The sequence below is a fragment of the Salmo trutta genome, chromosome 32 (genome assembly GCF_901001165.1).
Source record: "Salmo trutta chromosome 32, fSalTru1.1, whole genome shotgun sequence".
Lineage (NCBI taxonomy): Eukaryota > Metazoa > Chordata > Actinopteri > Salmoniformes > Salmonidae > Salmo > Salmo trutta.
This window is the reverse complement of record NC_042988.1, coordinates 2,801,864-2,820,868: the sequence shown is the minus strand read 5'-3', so window position 1 is coordinate 2,820,868 and position 19,005 is coordinate 2,801,864. Positions and strand designations below refer to the sequence as shown.

Below are 19,005 nucleotides of genomic sequence, written 5' to 3'. Positions count from 1 at the left end.
CTGGAGGGATGCAAACCTAGCCCTTAGCATGCCCCCCTCCCAGTCAGGGCTAAGGGGGGTGGGGGGTATCCCAGGAGGTCTATCCCGGGGGATGGTAATAGAGGGGAGGTACGTGAGGCGACGTTGGCTCCCTCTGCTGGGAATACGGGAGCTGGGCACCCCGACGCGGACAGCTCCAAGTGGAGGTAATTAGAGGAAAGTGCCAACCAGCCGTGGAGGCCAAATAAAAGGAGCACAGTGGCACATCGCGAGAGAGACCGACACCAAGCCACAGTAGAGAAGAACGACCGAGCTAAACCTAAGTGATTTTCTTTGTTATGTTTATTTTCTGTGTTAGTAAAGTTGTTTTTGCGGACTAAAGCCTCCCTGTCTGTGTCGATCTCTGCACGCTCAACCCAACACCCCACGGTTTACCACAAATGTAATTTACACATCCTGTATACGTATGTTTATAAATTCATCATCCATGGAAAATCATTTAACAGATGACCATGATGGTGTTAAAAAAAATTCCCCTAATCTGCACTGGATACTTTTTTTGTCAAGCAGGCATGATGAATAATCCGTATGTTTAAATCACTTTACATTACGAGTAAAGTGTTTGACATCACTGTTGACCTCAATGGCAAAAAAACGATCATTACAGACTTGAATGCTGACTATCACTTTTCTCGCCAAACGTTCACTCATCACTTTGAATCTGTAACGTGTGAGATGAATTGAGTCAACAGGAAGCGGGGTGTAACTCATGTTTTTATTCCAAACTGCCATCTAAGGGGACTGAGCATTGGAGGATGGAGGATGGGCCATGTCATACCACATCATCATACCACAACTTGCACCTTATAGCTCTGTTGCCACGGTAATCAAACAGACCATTTCCTCATGTCAACTTCGAGTGGGAGGCTTGTGGTTAGAGCAGGGTGCGATGATGAGTGGCGCCGTAGAAGAGGAAATCGCGGATAAAGGGGAAGAGGCAGTGAGATGAGAAAGCTGGACAATTAGGTACGTGTACTTTTCTGTTTATTTGCATAGATATTTTATTATCCATTTTGAGCAGAGTTATTGGTCTCTAATTGTATGAAATCGCTAGATGCACAACTTTTTCATTGAGAACTGACAACTTACTGGGTATGAGACTGAGTGGCAATGGGAAGCAATGGGAGAGTTTTACAAGCAAAACAAAGTCATCTGACTAGCTGGATGCCTCTGTCTCTCTCTCTCGTTTTCACTCTCTCTCTCTCTCACGCTTTGTCTCTTTATTTCTCATTTTCTTTCTCTCTCCCTCTCTCTATTACTCTCTCTTTCCCACTATTTATATCTTTCTCTGTCCCCCACTGTCTCGCACACAGACATGATGAGAGGGACTCTGATTTCCCTTGCCCTGTGCCTTCCTCACCTCTTTGCCACTCTTGTCCTCCATTCCACCATTGTGGCTTCACCGAGCGCCACAGAAACCACAACAACAGTTCTAGACCTTAGTATCAGCACTCCAACATCAGACCCCCTGATGCTTCCACTCTCCACAACTGAAAACCACCCTGGTAGGACTAGTGGCACGTTCAAAACACAATTGAAGAAAAGCACTAGCTTAGCAGCTGTCAACAACTCAGGCAGAACGACTCAAGGAAGAGGCATTCTCAGAACAGGAACTGCCACTTACACCACCACAGCCGTACAGAAGAGCAACAGGCACACAACTGCAGGAGACTTGAGGAAGGAAACAGAGAGCCACAATCACCATGAGACTCTTCCCTTCAGCAGACACACAGCCTCACCCACAACTGACCACCCCAGCACCACCACTCTCCCCAAGGAGGAAGGGACTGAGTATCATGACAGCAGCAACACTGAAATAGCCAGAGAACTGAACACACCAAATTTCATTGAGACATGGGCTGCTGACACCAGTAATGACTCCAGGCTAGCGAAGCCACACTTAAACAGGTCACAAGCAGCAGACCAGCACACTGCTACGCAAGGACTAGAGACTGCTTCAGGAGATTACTACACAACAAAGAGAGACTTCTTCACAATCACCCCAACTAGTAGAGTGACAGGTTTGAACAGAGGTAAACAAAGTAAGGCCTACAGCGTCGCAACAACAACGACGGTTTCACCTACGTACACAGTCACATATCCTGGTTTGTATGAGCACATGACCGTGACTTACAGGGCTACTAGCTACAAAACACAACCTGACGACACAAGCCAGTCTAAGGACAACACCACAGCCACAGTTTCAATCCCCCCATGCTGACAATAGCACAACTCCATATATAAATGCAAACACATTTACAGATAACACAGACAACTACACAAACACACTTTCATACAGTAATACCACAACCTCTAATAATCGTAACACAACAGTACATTTGAATAAGAAAACTCATACTCATTCACTCAGACACAACCACACAGTCTCAGGCTATGACAACAGGCTGAACAACACAACTGAAAACAATGTGCATTATCGTCCTGAGTGCGGAGAGGCAGATGAAAGGTCCCCATCATTGCCTCCTGGCTCTACTAGACTGGTCTGTTTCATTGTTCTGTGGGCTCTGGGATTAACTGCTTCGGTCTTCCTTGGTCTCACTGTCTTACTATCGGTGCGTTTGTCAGTCCAGAGAGAGAGCGAGGAGAGAAGGTGTCGGGTGAATCTGGAGAACCTGTGGGTTGACCAGATATCATCGGTGGAGAGGGTGGAATTGTGGTACGCCAACGGCTCCACCATGGGACCTGACCATAAACGGAGGGAGAGAGGGAGGGAGAGGGTGAAGGAGAGGGTGAGGAGGGAGAAGCGGAGGCAGAAAGGGATAGAGTGTGACAACCTGTGGACTCAACCCAAAGTGACACTGGAGGACATCACTTATTTCTGGTATGCAAATGGTAGCGCGGTACCAGAAGAAACTACAGACCAAACATTGTTGGAGACCCGCGTATGATTTAGTTTTTTTGTACTACAGTACTACAATTCACCTGGAATTACTTTGGAGAGAAATGTTCATACTTAGTTGACCAATTCCATGGCAGATTTGAAAACTATAATCCTGACAGAGTTGAAACATTTCCAATATGAATTGATCATCTGTATGTTTATTGGCTGTAACAAAAGTCTAAGATCTACATAAGTCTACTGAAAGACAGATTAAGTCTGGGTCTGATAAGAGAGAAAGAGAGAGAGGAATAGAGACAGAGATTAGAACAACATGTCTAACTGGAAATAACACTTGATAAGAGAGTTCCCATTTTAAGACAATTCAGACCTTGTCAGTGACACATCCTCGTCATGTGTCAAACAGCAACGAGGAGAAAGGTGCCATTTCTACAAACACACGGAGACAAATACTGTTGACTCCTAATACTGTACATGCACTGTTATCAGGAGCTCGTCAAATAGAAAGGATTGGTGAACTGCACTGGGCGTAAACAATTTAGCTTAATTTATCTGACTGACCACGTTTACATGCGTACTGTATTCCAGATAATAGCTCATATCCTAGTTAAGGTCTTATTATAGATAAGCTGTTTAAATACACCTTTCAAATCAAATAAAGTTGTATGTCACATTCACGTGTTTAGCAGATGTTATTGCAGGCATAGCGAAATGCTTGTGTTGATAGAATATGATAGAATATAGTATTTACATATGAGATGAGTAATGCAAAATATGTAAACATTATTAAAGTGGCTAGTGCGGGGGGGGGGGGGCTCCCATGCTCTCTATGCTGTTTCCTGAAGTCCGCGATCAGCTTATTGGTTCTGTTGATGTTACGTGAGAGGTTATTTTCCTGGCACCACACTCCCAGGGCCTTCACTTCCTCCCTGTAGGTTGTCATGGGTGAACAGGGAGTACAGGAGGGGGCTGAGCACACATCCTTGTGGAGACCCAGTGTTGAGGATCAGCGAAGTGGAGGTGTTGTTTCCTACCTTCACCGCCTGGGGGCAGCCCGTCAGGAAGCCCAGAACCCATTTGCACAGGGCGGGGTTCAGACCCAGGGCCTCGAGCTTAATGATAAGCTTGGAGGGTACTATGGTGTTGAATGCTGAGCTATAGTCAATGAACAGCATTCTTACATAGGTATTCCTCTTGTCCAGATGGGATAGGGCAGTGTGCAGTGCGATGGTGATTGTACCGTCTGTGGACCTATTAGGGCGGTAAGCAAATTGAAGTGGGTCTAGGGGGTCAGGTAAGGTAGAGGTGATATGATCCTTGACTAGTCTCTCAAATCACTTCATGATGACAGAAGTGATTGCTACGGGGCGATAGTCATTTAGTTCAGTTACCTTTGCTTTCTTGGGTGAGGAACAATAGTGGACATCTTGAAGTATGTGGGGACAACCGACTGGGATAGGGAGAGACTCACTATGTCCGTAAACACTCCAGCCAGCTGGTCTGCCCATGCTCTGATGACGCGGCTAGGGATGCCGTCTGGGCCGGCATCTCCTATACACTTCATGATAATCCCAGTCACCCTATCAGTGTATTCGTCTATGTTGTTCTCGGAGGCTACCTGGAACATGTCCCAGATTCTGATTGGTCAGACCAGCGTTGAATAGTCCTTAGCACGTGTACTTCCTCTTTCAGTTTCTGCCTATAGGAAGGGAGGAGCAAAATGGAGTCATGATCAGATTTGCCGAAGGGAGTATGGGGGAGGGCCTTGTAGGCATCCCGGAAGTTGGAGTAGCAGTGGTCGAGTGTTTTACTACAGGCAACGTGTTGATAGAACTTCGGTAACGTTTTCCTCAAATTTACTTTGTTTAAAATCCCCAGCTACAATAAATGTGGCCTCAGCATATGTGGTTTCCAGTTTGCATAAAGTCCAGTGAAGTTATTTGAGGGCCGTCGTGGTATCGGCTTGAGGAGGAATATACACGGCTGTGACTATAACCAAAGACAATTCTGTTGGGAGGTAATACGGTTGGCATTTGATTGTGAGGTATTCTAAGTTGGGTAAACAAAAGGACTTGAGTTCCTGTATGTTATCACAATCGCACCATGAGTAATTAATCATGAAACATACCCTTCTTCTTCCCGGAGAGATCTTTATTCTTGTCTGCGCGATGAACTGAGAACCCAACTGGCTGAACGGCCTCAGAGAGTATATCCCGAGAGAGCCATGAGTATGTTACAATCCCTAATGTCTCTCTGGAAGGAAATCCTTGACCTGAGCTCATCAACTTTATAATCCAGAGACTGAACATAAGCAAGTAATATACTCAGAATCGGTGGGTGGTGTGTGCGCCTCCTGAGTCGAACTAAAAGTCAGCTCCGAGTATCTCTTTTCCGCCAGCGGAGTTTTGTAACAGCCTCTTGGATCAGTTCAATTGCCCTGAGGGCTACAAACAAAGGATCCGATTCGGGAAAGTCTTATTCCTGGTCATAATGCTGGTAATGCTGGTGAGTTACCGCCGCTCTGATATCCAAAAGTTCTTACCAGCTGTATGTAATAACACAAAACATTTCTTGGGCTAATAATTTAAGACATAACAGAAAAAATATATATTATACTGCAAAGTTTCCTAAGAACATGAAGCACGACAGCCCTATCCGTCTATCCGCCGCTTACGATTATCCCTGTATAAACAGAATATTCCTAAATTTAACCATGATACTATGCGAAACTGAGTCTGTACAAATCATGTAAAACAACAGTGAACGGAATAAGATGTTTACATGCCACATTATCCCGTCTACGATCAGCATATCCCAGGCATCTTAACTGGGTTTCTCATAACTGGGATACAAGTTTATTCGGGTTATTGTAAACAGGAATACTTGAGTATCCCAAATAATAACGGAATATTGGTGTGCATGTGAACATGGTAACTGGAATCGACTATAGGCCTACCTCACAATTGATAATGGATCGGGCCATTTGATCAATAAAGTATAGCTGTAAATACAGTAGAAAATCTACCCCTCTAGAATGTAATACCTGACCAGCTGAAGTTTGACATATAATGTCCCAAGACGTGAAAACAACATGGACTGACATAATAAAATGGCATTTTCATCATACTCTCTCTACTTTGAATTCTCACGCTTTGACAACCTACGCCCTTTGACTGCCAGCTCCCCGCACACACACGCACACACAAACACATGCACACCGTCAAACACACACACATCCAAGTAGGCCTGTGTGTAGGCGTGCAAACGCACCCTGGCTCAAACATTTCAACACACACACAGATTCTTCATAGGACCAACTTCTCCTTTTTCCTCAAGAAAACAAGCACATGACACAGCAACCAAAATTAAGCTACTCTTAAGGTACTTGGCATCTCTCCAACCCCACCTATCCACCTATCTCTCTTTTGTAGTTAACAAAACTGTTTTATGAAGAATTTGATACTCTGAAGGGAAGAGATAGAGAGAACCAACTAGAGAGAATAAGGGAGGGGTTAGAGAAAGAAGGGAGTGAACAGGAGGGAGGGACGGAGGAAGAGAGCGAGAGAAAGGTGTTTTATACATGCACTAGTGCAGGAGACGTCATCCACACAGTACAGGAGTTAAAGCCTATGCCTTTATGGTGGATTCACAACTTCAACCCAACCGTTCTCTCCAAGCAACATGTGGGTAAGTAAGATTGAAAATCTCATGGCACACATTGATATATGTCTGATCTTAACAGACACTGATCTGGATAATAATAGACAGAATATGACTTTGTAACGGTGACTGTGTAAGGAGACAAGAAAAAGGAGGGAAAGAGATGTTTCAAAAATACAATCAGAGGAACTTTCGTAGGCTTGTGTTACATTTACTGACATGCTCTTGTAGTAAGAGGGTCCTCCTAATGTATCTCTTCATAATTCCTTTTAAATACATTTTTCAATTTATGTTTTTTTTTAAGTCTTCATTTTATCATAGTTTTTATTTATTTATAATTTTGAAGACAGGCCTACTTGCTTTTAGACACTAATTTATAAATCAAATTTAAATGGATAGTGACATTGCGTACAAGAATAAACAAGAAGAAGTGTTGGTAACTTCCTTAATTTTGTAGGCGTGTACTAAGCAAACATTTTACATCTACAGCGGTCTAGACAGTGGATGCTGTGAGGAGGTAAATGTATTATACAGCACATGTGGGAATGTACGCATAAAATAACCTCATCCTTCCTTCTTCCATTTCTTCCTTTACCCTTCAATCTCTCCTTTTCTCTATAGGTCTCGTGACTTTTTTTGGTTCACCATTGCTGCAATCTCTCACGCTGCACCTGAAATAGACAGCTGATATACAGAAAAGTAATGTGAAGTGCAGGGGAGGAGAAAACGGAAGAACGAGAGAGGAAGAGAAGGCTTGTGTCTTTCCGGCCTATTTGCACACAAGTACACCCTAGTTAACCACAAGCCCAGCAACCAGGAGAGACAGCAAGAGAACACAAGTTTGACTACGTAAATGCACTTCTAATGCTTAACACTCAGTCAAACCTTAGATTATTAACAAGAGCAAGGCCTGAAAGAAAGGGAAAATCTGAGAGCAGTGAAGATCAAAGCCTGACACTTAATCCTAGTCAAACCAAGAACCCCGGTAGCTGATGACGGATACTGCTTTTCTTTTCTAGAATGTGCATTTTTCTGCTCTAGACTTGTAAAACAAACCTCCAAAACCTTTCAAGCCACAAGGCTGTCGCTGACGCACCTCAGAGAGAGGAAGACAAACGTAATCTGAGAGAGGTCAGCAAAACCCTTTAGTGACGGTTGACCTCCGTGACCCCTCTCAGTTCTTGCCCAGTATGGAGTGGGTACGACTGATGCTCGGGGCTCTGCTCCTCTCCCTCTCTCTGCGCAGTCTCCCTGCCCAAGATAATGTCCCCATACCTGAAAATGTCAGCATGGCAGCACCTACTACTGAGTACGGCACGATGGCAGCCTCTTCACTTGAGGCCACCACCAAGACAACGACTGCTCCTGTGGTCGTCACTACAGCACAGCCCGTCACTGAAATCGCCCCGGTAACTTCTGTTCCAGTATTTACCATAGATGCCATCACTATAGTAATAACAGACCCTGAGATCACAACCGTTCAGGAGCCCACCTCTGATGCACCAACTACTACTTCAGAGGCTGAGACGATGACACCATCCCCTGTGATCACTGAAGGGCCTGTAGATACAACCACTCCACCTGGTCCTAAACCCATCCTCTCCCAAGACGTCCTGACTACCACCTCTTATCTCCCAACCACATCCCAGGACCACTTGACTTCTGTTATCCCAGTCTGGCCCCTCCACACCACCCCTCGTCTGACCAAGGACTCCTTTCCTACACTTGAACCTATCCACACTGCCTCAGAGAGTACTGCCAGCCACACAGAGGGACTTACCCCTGCACCCGCCTCCCCATCAGTCAACAGCACTCCCAGCCATTTCACCATCCCTGCTACGACCCACACCTCCACAGATCCAGACCCTACGGCGGGCAGGGTCGAGCGAAGTCCGCTCAGCTTGTTCTGGGTCATCATCGTCGGTCTCCTGGTCTGGGTTATATGCCTGGGAATGGTCTACTGCATATATCTGGGCGTCAGACGAAAGAGGCAGTGCCGCACCGAGTACTTTGGGTCCAGCGTCCGGAACGGGAAGAGTTCCAAGCGGAAGAAAGGAGCAGAGGACGATGCCTGGGCGGGGCCAGTGAAGCTAGGGGGCGGGGACAGGGAGGAGGGTGAGGGCGGGGAGGAGGGAGGGAGCCCAGAGGACAACAAGGGAGAGGGGGCTGGAACAGATGTGGTGCTAAGCACATTCATAGCCAACGAGACTGAGGGAGAGAGGGGTGGGCCTGATGGGGCAGTTGGAGTGGCTGGGAGCAAGGAGGTGGAGAAATGGGAGGAGAAGGAGCCTCTGTTGTACATTGATGAGGGAGTGGAGGAGGGGCTGGAGAAAATGACTCCTCCTTCCCTTTCAAAATCTAACTCTGAGAAAAAGATAGGAGGGGGCAACAGAGAGGGGGAAAGTGAAAAAGAGATGGAGAGGGGAGAAGGGAATGGAAAGAAAGAAAATGAGAGTGAAAGAGGTGAGCAGAATGGAGGAGCATCATTCTGTCTAACCACTGCAGTTTAAAAAAAAAGTTTTCAATAAAAAAAGTTTTTCTAGGTGATAATTGTAAAGGTTTCTAATATTTTTGTATTACTGAAAGGGCCTTTAACATTGTATTGATCTGTGATTGTGTGCTCTATCAACATAACTAATGGTTGTGTGTATAGACATAAGTTTTACCAGTTGTATTTTGTATGGTGTTTTTTCTTAACCGTTTTCAGTTTAATAAAGTTTTAGGATGTGGAGAGAATGTGCTAGAATGAAGTTGTTGAACGTGACAGAATATGAATACTTTTTGCTTAATCATTTGCTGTCCGCAAATGCACTTTACTTCTGGAACTGCTTGACTCAATAGCACTCAATTCATAGGGAGGAATCTAACTTCCACTGAAGTTGAATATTCACTTAATCATGCATTGATGTCAATGGGAGACTAAGTGAATATTCGACTTCAGTAGAAGTTTGGATTTGTCCCATAGTTAGGCTCGGATTTTATGTGTTCCCGATTAAGGCCACTAGGTTGTGCCCTTTCCCTATCTTTATGATCAGAGAAAAGTTCAATTATGTGACCTGCAGTAAAGAGCTGTGTGGTGGTGACACAGGTCTTCCGTTCTATTGGTCTGTTTTGCTCAGTTGCATCTGTTGCAAACATCTAGCAGAAAAACAACAGGTACCTCAAGAAGAGATCAAACACAGTTTTTCAGGCAAACAGCTAAATCAGAGAATGTGATCACACATGAAACCTAGATATAACAACAAGCACCTTTACTAAGATTGATCACTGTAAAGGCAATGTCCTTGGTAGGACATGTTGCGTACGTAAGCCAAAATGTTATATTTTATCCTGGTCATAACTCCACTACACCCCTCAACCTCCCTCGACCATTTGTTCAGGAAGGGGAGGAAGTGTGTGTGTGTGTTCGGGGGAGGGGGGTGCATACAACAGAATCAGAGGAAAAGGAAGAGAAAAAAATCTGTTTCTATGGCAAATGAATGCCTTAAATGTCTCTCTGCTGAATAGGATAATCTGACAGAGAATGTTTGTTTCGAGAGGGAGAATGAGTGTGAGAGAGGAAGGGAGGGCGAGAGAGATATGTTGTGAGTAAGGGGATGGGGTGAGGAGGAAGAGGCGACGGAGGAGGGACGGCTAAAATAATGAGGGGAGGAGGGGGAGCGAGCGAGAGAGCGAGCGAGCGAGAGAATAGAGAGCGGCAACAACACAGTCACATCTGAAAGTTATTGAGAAGAGAAAGAGCGAGAACTGCATTGTAATAGAAAAGAGGGAGAAAGGATAAACAAACTCTAGATGTAGGGATAGACTTATTAAATGTATCAACTGAGTTAAAGATTTAAGGGAGGACAGTTTATCTAAAGGTTGACAAGAATTCTACAGTGGACAGAGAGAAAGGAATTGAGGACAAGAAAGAGAGAGCGCAAGAAACTGGAATTCTACCCTAAGAACAATCCATACCGAGAGGGGAGGACGACAAAGAGGGAAAACTCAAATGTAGCTTTCTAATCTGGAGGACCATTTTAAAACAGAACAAAGGGGACTGAATCCAAACATATGTTATTGAGTTGAAATAAAATCAACTCAACAAAGAAGAAGAGCCAAGAGAACAAAAGAGGATTCCCTAGCCTGGAATTCTTCTACTCATTTGTTTGTATATCAAGCCTGTGGAGCCAACCGTCTTACAGGTACAGTAGTCTTAATTAAAACATACCCACATTAAAGGTCTCTGCCATGGCAGGTATGCCTTGACTTTGTATGCATGAATCCTAGTACTGGCGTATATTTATTTATGACAATTTGGTTGTCTAAGACTGAATAATTTATATTTTAAATAATTTACAGCAGAACTTAAGCCAAAGTAGTTTTCTCCTTCTTCTGTAAGCCTGCCTCCATTTATGTCCATTCTAAGTGGTGAACAGGTAAAAACGCATAAAATACTTTGGCATTGTTCACACTGCCAACATCAATGTCGTTTCGCTTGATCAAGAATTCTTCCCCATTTTCAAAGACCGCCTCTTATTGTACATCTATTAACAAAAGAAGCACTCCTCTGTTTCATTCTGTTCTAAGTATTTTTAAGTATATTCTACCACACTATTCTGCACTCTAGCATCAGCATGCCTTTAGAATGAGCTCCACTTCTAGTTGTGTTATGAGTCATGTTTATCCTGTCTGTGGCTGGTCATGGTAACCTTCCACGACCGCCCCACATGAGTTCAATTAGCAAGCACACACACAATTAGCAGTCCAGCAGGAGAAGGGAGGTTCCTTCCTGTGCTCTGACAAACTGACTTCCTGTGTGTGGAACAGGTCACTTGATTCCACCACAGTGACTGTGTGACTTATCAGACCCACAGGCTAGGGAGCAAGTCCACCATACACACTGTACTGGCTGGCTAAGAACACTACAACACAGGCACAGACCCCACCCCCCTCCCACACACACACACACACACACACACACACACACACACACACACACACACACACACACACAACTAACCACAGACACGCCATATAAATACCTTAACAACAAAACTAACCACAATGCACAAAACCATCTGCCACCACAATCACACCTCGAATGTGCTATATTCCCAAGGTATACTTGAGTGGAGTTAAGTAGATTAAACTTCTCAAGTCTTGTCTTGAACTTGTTATAACCCAATTAGATTGAACTTGATATTAGTGTATAGAATACTTTGTTCTCTCTCTGTCAGGATGTCAGCCTCTCGGAGGTGCCTGTGCTGCGTGAAATACCTCATGTTCGTCTTCAACCTCATCTTCTGGGTCAGTACCTTCCCATCTCTGTCCTTTGGTATGCCTCAGTTTTTTAAAGGCACAATCTGTATGATTTTCTGCTGCCCAATAGTCATTGAAATAAATGACATACAGTACGCTATACCCATTGTTTGAATCTTGAATAATATAGATTACTAAAACAAAGCGGGAGGGTCAGGCTGTTTGAAATCACAGATTGGGCTTTTAAGCTCCGATTCCAGTTCTGATCTGTTTCTGGTCTTTGTCTAGTCCTGTTTGTGTGGTTCTATTGCGGTGTTCTTCTAGCTCTCTTCTTGTCCTGTTCTGGCTCAGTTCTGATCTGTTCTGGCCTGTTCCATTCTACATACCATAAGAGATTGTACATTCTGGTCTTAAACTAGTCTGATTCCAATCTGGCCTTGTTCTAGTTTTGTTGTGGTCCTGTTTCTATTATGTTCAAGTTTGGTCTATTTATTTGTCTCCCAAATGAATATATTTGTGATCCCAGATTAACGTGAACGTGACCTTAGGCTGGGGGAACAAGTTCACCATGCACCACACGTAATGTACAGTATTGGCTAACAACGCTAGGATGTGAATACAAACCCTGAACTAGATATCATAAAGTGCAAAGTCATAACGGGCCATGGAGTTAAAAAAAGAGAAAAAGGGTCATGATAAAGCCTCTGGTTGGCGGCACCAAGACATAAAACGACACTCCAATAACTCTGGACATATGTTAGTTGGTAGGAACATATGGAAACACGCTCAACAGTAAGACTCCAGATCTCGACTTATGTAGGTCAAGCATGCAGCATTGATGATTTTGCTCTGTTTTAGCTTTTAAAATGCACAACTTAAAACACAGGGTAGCCTTGTCCCATCTGTAAGTGCTTTTACACATGTAAACGCATACAGATCTGGGACCAGTCACAAAAGGCAGGGTGAGTCCCAATGCAAAAACTTGCTTCCTTTCCCATGTCCTATGTCCTATCTTCTAACTATGGAGGCAACTACCTCTGACAGTTCACTCGGAAATCTAAGTTTGTCCGACAAATAGATTACTTTTGAGGACTTTTTATAGTCCTCAAAAGTAATCTATTTGTGGTTCAAACTTTGATTTAGGAATAAACTACCACTTTACGTATTGAGATTCACCGTAAGTCAACTTTGTGTCTCCTGTCTCCTCTGTAGCTGGGAGGGTGTGGCCTGTTTGGAGTGGGAGTGTGGCTATCATTCACCCAGTCCGAGTTCTCCTCCCTCCCGCTGTCTTTTCCCTCACTCTCCGCAGCAAACCTACTTCTGGTCGCTGGAGGCGTCACCATGGTGACAGGCTTCCTGGGTTGCCTTGGTGCCCTGAAGGAGCAGCGCTGCCTGCTGATGACGGTGAGTCCCCATGACGTCACAAAACTTGGTCCACCTCAACCATGTTAAATACCTTTACAAGTCAACTTACCACAACACAGAAAACCACACACACGCACAGGTCCAAAGGATTAAACATCTAACCCATCCCTCTCTCCCATCTCTCTCTCTTTCCCATCCCTCTCTCTCTCTCCCTCCCTCCCTCCCCACAGTTCTTTGTAATCCTTTTGCTCCTGGTCTTGACAGAGGTGACTCTAACCCTGGTCCTCCATATCTTTCACAAAGAGGTGAGTCCAGTCTACCATCCATCTACAAACCTCCTGGCCACTCATAAAGATCCAGTTTCACCCACTGATGTTTAACAACCCCAAATGAGGGTCATTAGTAAAGTTTTACCACTATATTACCACTAAATTAACAACCAGTGTTTAAAAAAAAGTATATACAAGTACAGTCTACATTATAGAAGCCTTCTGTACATCTACATTATCCCCTATATCTGTCTCATCTGCTGCAAGTATATCAAGGCCCACACTTCATCTTCATCTCTCTCTCTCTCACACAGCTGGACACGAAAGCGCAGGATGAGTTAAAGGAGGGGATGAAGGATTACTTGACAGACGAAGGACTGAAGAAGTCATGGGACAATGTGCAGAAAATGGTAGAGGGGGGATGGGGGTTAGGGGAAACCCACTAATCTCTAGTCTGTTACCTTATATGATGCTTGTGTCAGTTCAGTGTGGATTTAGTGATAAATCCCTAAATCACTTGAAAGCATTTCACCGGGAAATGGGGGGGGTGTAACTCAATATTAGGAAGGTGTTCAATTGATTTACAGCTGTCAAATCCACAAGCAGCCTGGTGCGGTAGGCTATTGCGTACACTGCCATCGCTTTAGTCGCTTTAGACTGATAGAAATCCTTATTTCGTGAAATGATTTTCAATGTGTCTCATTATTTCTCGTTTTGAACTTCTAATGGGAGTGGAACGGGTGTGGCTCCGTGACAACTACACGAGCAGACGCTCACTGATTTGATAGCACTAATGCAGTTACACATCCGACATCGCCAAAACACCAGGGGCGCGTTCAGTTCACTTGAATGTTTGCTACGTTGTGGAACAGCTTGTACTGAACGACACGTTTCCCCAACATGTTCTTGAACAGACATTGAGGTACGTTTGCGTTGTTCGGTGGGTGTGCCGGTGTGTGGCTTGAAGCAATGGCTGACGTATTTAAAAGGCAGAGGTGCATTTTGAAGTCAGAACCAGTATAGCACAGTTTACGTTCAATTTAACATTCTATTATGTTTAATCTAGTGCATGCAGCCCAGCTATGCGGGTGTAGGCCATCACGGCCTTAGTGATCATTAATGGGCCAATCCGCAGTTTTTGTTTTTTGGAAATCAGCTAACTTCCTGCATTTCAACACATTTTGGCATGGCGCAGAGAGAAACATTTGCAGTTTTAGAATGCTATTCTACACATTTTGTCTTGAGGCTAAGATAAAATGTTGCAGTTTTAAAGCAAACTTCCTGCAATTCTACACGTTTGCTGTTTTATAGCTCTCCACTGAGCACAGACTTCAATTCAAACATCTATTCCATGTTGGTTCAACGTAATTTCATTGAAATGACGTGGAAACAAGCTTGATTCAACCAGTGCGTGCCCAGTGGGCCATCTCATGATTTTGTTCACATTTTACCATGAGACAGAAAAAATGGTGCAGTTGTACAGCTTAATTTCCTGCAATTCTACACATTTTGCTATAATATGCTATCTGGGGGACCCCAACCTCCAGGTGGGCCCCAAAACATTTTTTTTTTTGGGGGGGGGGGGGGGGGGGGCCCTGGAGGTCAGGGGCCCGGGGCATGTGCCCTGCATGCCCGTTCTGTAATCTGGCCCTGTTCCCTCTCCCATTTCAGGAAAAATGCGGAATGATGGGCTGGAGAAACATAACCACTCTCAAATTCATAGAGCCATGGATGCCAGAGGTGTATCCTACAAAGCACGTTAGATCTACTCAGAGTTTTCTAAAGCTAACCAGCTTCAGTTAGCTTCACATTCCAGCTCAGGCTTCATCCATACTGCAACAGTGGCTATTGCTCGGCCGGTTGTAGCTAACTCTAGCAGGCTTGTAACTACGCGTGCATGTCGCACATGGCTAGCCGAACACCAGACTTTTCATTAAGACAATGCTGAAACGTCAATCCATGGGCGAGTCAGTGCCACATTTTCAATTGTGCTGAAACCAAAATGAAAGAAAAGTTATCTTGCAAATTCAGCAGTGTGAAATAGGCTTTTAGAAGTACAGTTATTTTATTACTTATCGTTATTTCAGTCGTTGGTGTCCTATCAATAGTTATTAAGTCATATTCTATCAATAGTTATTAAGTCATATTCTATCAATAGTTATTAAGTCATACAAAAGTGTTACATTGCGTGAAGTTGCATTCTGTCATTACTAAATGTGTAATTTGATATTTTAACCAAAAGATTTTACACACAAAAAACTTTTGATTAATAAAATATTTAACCAGTCGACATCCTCAAATGAAGGGGATGATGCAATCTTTGCCAGAGGGAGGGATCTGGTCCTCAACTCTCGGCTCAAGTCATTTCATTCAGGGTAAGTGGAGTTAGCCGTGAGTTCTGAAGGATTCGTTGCCATAGAAAATTGCCTGGCTAAAAGATGAGCCACGCTCGTATGACGGTAATACCTAGTTGAACTCAAAGTTGACCTAAGCTACCTCCTAACTCCTTCAACCTGCTCCGTAGTATACCCCTCGGGAACTGACCATCCATTGTTTTACTTTGCTTAGAAACATTGGAGTAAAACAAGCTTATATTTTGGGTGGTTCTGGTGTGGTATGACAGTTGAACTAAGCTCATGAGGCATTTATAAGTTATATTATTCAAGAATCAATGGCTACATATCATTCATTTATATATATATCCAAATATGGATGTAGCAATTGCAGATTGACCCTTGAAAGGGCCCTTACTTAACCAGAGTCAGCATGCTACTGTAGCTGTTCCAGTAGACTTCCAGCCATTGTGCGAACATTAGTTAGCATTGGCTCGCAAAGATACCTTCCTTCATACTGGACAGAGACATAAAAATAGCATCCATGAGTTCATCTGACTCTGCGTAAGTAGAAAAAGGGCCAACATCTGGCACTATCACTTTAAATCTCCTTGATTGGCTAGAAATGTACATCCATGTACATACAGCATCAGTGAGTCTGAGGGGCTGTGCAGTTGCTGATCCAGGGACACATTTTTAGAGGCACATTTTCAGATAAACTAACTAACGATCTGACAGAGTCAAAGACCAACAGAAATAATAACAAATATGCAAAATTTGTTTCTTAGTTCAAGTGCTGCGGCGTCACCAACAAAACAGATTGGTACCTCGTGATCAATGGAACGCTCCCCTTTTCCTGCTGCTCCGGTGGGATGGACCAATGTGTTGAAGGATGGATCGAGGTCAGACCACTTCTCAAATGTAGGGGGGGACGGGGGGGGAGAGTCAGGGGAGTCAAGGTTCAACAGCCTGCGCACAAGACATTTCCCAGCTGCCTACATGTCTTGCTAACAGAGCCCAGATCTGCATGTGCGCTCACACTTACAAGAGTGTAAAGAATGATCCTGTGACAATACAATTTATTTTCTCGACTGCATTCTTTCAACACCCAATTCTCATCAACATATTGCTCTGCTTCTCTCCAACATCTGTCCTCCACTCTTCTTCCCCCCCTACCCAACCCCCATCTCCCTCTCTGTCCACCACCCTCCGCCACTGCTCCTTTGCCCTTTTCTCTTCCCCATTTCCTCTCACATTTCCCTCTCCTCCTTCCCCTTTGTCCTTCTCTCTTCCCTCTCTCAGCCGTGTTATCAGAAGGCCAGACAGTGGCTCCTGGACAACATCCTCTCTGTCCTGGTGTTTGGTGTCTGCATTGGTATTGTCCAGGTAATTACAACATATTAATAGATCAATCAATTAATCACCACCAAGCAGGATCATTGTTAGTCAATTAAATTTGATCAACAGCCAGATATAAATTAACTTGCATGTTTATAAAGAAAGCTTGAATCTTGCAGCGGTGGAAAATGTACTCAAGTGTCATACTTGAGTAAAAGTAAAGATACCTTAACAGAAAATAACTCAGGTAAAAGTGAAAGTTACCCAGTAAAATACTACTTGAGTAAAGGTATCTAGTTTTAAATGTACTTAAGTGCAATAGGAGAAAAAGTACTAAATTATCACACTTGAGTAAAAGTAAATGCTATACATAAAATTCCTTATATTAAGCAAACTAAACAGCACTATTCTCGTATTATTTTTAATTACGGACAGAAAGAGGCACACTCCAACACTCAGACATAATTTACACAGTAGTTGTGTTTTGGGAATCCGCCAGATCAGACAGTAGGGATGACAAAGAGTTATATTGATAGGTGCCATAATTCTGTCCTGCATGAGCATTCTAAATGTAATGAGTATTTTTATGTGTCAAAATGTATGAGTACAATTTTTTACTTTGGAATGTGGTGGAGTAAAAGTAAAAGTTGTCAAAAATGTATAGTGAAGTACAGATACCCCAAAAAACTACAAAAATATTTTTACTTAAAAGTACACCACTGGAATCTGGGTTATTGAGAATGAGTGTTGTAACATATCTAAAATCGATAAACTAAGAAATATGAGCGCTCTCAGTGAACTAAGAAATATGAGCAACACATTGAATTTGAAAAAATCTAATCATTTAGGAAACTTATCTGGCAAACATTTCACCATGTGTATAACTCAAATACATTCTCTTGTCGTTTCAGATCCTGGCCCTGATTTTCTCCCTGCTGATGTACTGCCAGATCCTCCGTGCTGAGAAGTACCTGGACTGATCTGGGACTGGTCCTTCACAGACAAGAGAGGCTGAATGAGAGACTCCCTAGCTGGCACAGAGAGTTCATGTCACGTTCCCTTAAGGTTTTCCTTCGGTTATTTGAAAAATAACTTCCCCACAACGATGTGGGAACTAAAAAGTGTTAGCTGGGTTCTGAATGTGATAACAGCTGCTGGGGATGGTTTTTCAGAACATTAAATCCAGATCATCCTTTTGTGTTCAATTCTGTTAAGTTTGAATAAAATATATTTGAATGAGCACACACATTTGAAAGGTTATTTTCATCTGGATTGATGTTTCTTAGAACACTGCACTAAAAACCATGGGGCACATTCCAGCTCTGGATAAGAGCGTCTGCTAAATGACGTAAATGTACATCTTCATTGCAGTCATGTTGCTCAGATCTCACAACGCCTGGAGAAGTGTAATTAAATTGTCTTTTAGAGATCTGATCATCTGCACAACACGACCGCAATACAGCCATTTACTTATCCTGTATAAGGAATGACATTATTTGTAACTATTGGGGACTACATGCTACTTGTCACTTTTACTATTAGGCAATACAAATGATATTGTTTAGTAGTGAAAATGTAAAGTGCTTGCTCTGATGCCCATGGACAAGCAGTGAGATTTGCCCCAAAGAAACAGTTACAGTATTCTGTTCCAACTGCAGCATCTTTTAACCAGAAGTCTAAACTATATGTTTAAAAGTGAGCCTTACCAAAGCAAATAAAATGTAAATCCATTGTAATTTGTATGCTTGTGAAGTGGTATTTGTTTTGTGAACTTGCACATTTTGTAAAATACACTTAACCAAATGTATGAATCTCTGATTATGAATGTGGTAATAGTTCAAACAACTTGTTTCCATATTGTGCGTATGAATTCACTTCTCTTATAGTTCTGAGAGGAGCC

The 19,005-nt window shown here is 43.3% G+C and overlaps 2 protein-coding genes across 6 annotated transcripts; both read left to right on the top strand.

Moving 5' to 3' along the window:
* Positions 1-889: 889 nt before the first annotated feature.
* On the top strand, positions 890-9,290 carry si:ch73-248e21.7 (uncharacterized). Of its 3 annotated transcripts, none has more exons than XM_029727059.1 (2): positions 890-1,005; positions 7,181-9,290. In XM_029727059.1, exon 2 carries the CDS (start codon positions 7,750-7,752, stop codon positions 9,067-9,069), a length of 1,320 nt encoding a protein of 439 aa, XP_029582919.1. In that variant the 5' UTR covers positions 890-1,005; positions 7,181-7,749; the 3' UTR covers positions 9,070-9,290. The 3 variants fall into 3 exon arrangements, with proteins under 3 accessions (XP_029582919.1, XP_029582917.1, XP_029582916.1); XM_029727057.1 differs by lacking the exon at positions 890-1,005 and adding an exon at positions 5,389-6,582; XM_029727056.1 differs by lacking the exon at positions 890-1,005 and adding an exon at positions 5,389-6,586.
* An 897-nt stretch (positions 9,291-10,187) lies between these two features.
* On the top strand, positions 10,188-18,844 carry tspan4b (tetraspanin 4b). 3 transcript variants are annotated; one of them, XM_029727062.1, is made up of 8 exons: positions 10,188-10,743; positions 11,779-11,848; positions 13,013-13,204; positions 13,396-13,470; positions 13,749-13,844; positions 16,556-16,688; positions 17,070-17,153; positions 18,017-18,844. In XM_029727062.1, the coding sequence occupies exons 2-8, from the start codon at positions 11,780-11,782 to the stop codon at positions 18,067-18,069; spliced, it is 702 nt and encodes a 233-aa protein (XP_029582922.1). In that variant the 5' UTR covers positions 10,188-10,743; position 11,779; the 3' UTR covers positions 18,070-18,844. The 3 variants fall into 3 exon arrangements, with proteins under 3 accessions (XP_029582922.1, XP_029582924.1, XP_029582923.1); XM_029727063.1 differs by having other exon boundaries at positions 10,189-10,743; positions 16,556-16,669; XM_029727064.1 differs by lacking the exon at positions 16,556-16,688.
* Positions 18,845-19,005: the final 161 nt, after the last annotated feature.

Coding starts and splice junctions, on each gene's coding strand:
- si:ch73-248e21.7 (XM_029727059.1), top strand. CDS start 7,750: ATGGAGTGGGTACGACTGATGCTCGGGGCTCTGCTCCTCTCCCTCTCT.
- tspan4b (XM_029727062.1), top strand. CDS start 11,780: ATGTCAGCCTCTCGGAGGTGCCTGTGCTGCGTGAAATACCTCATGTTC. Junction 13,471..13,748: donor TCCATATCTTTCACAAAGAG/GTGAGTCCAGTC, acceptor TCTCTCACACAG/CTGGACACGAAAGCGCAGGA. Junction 17,154..18,016: donor TCTGCATTGGTATTGTCCAG/GTAATTACAACA, acceptor TTGTCGTTTCAG/ATCCTGGCCCTGATTTTCTC.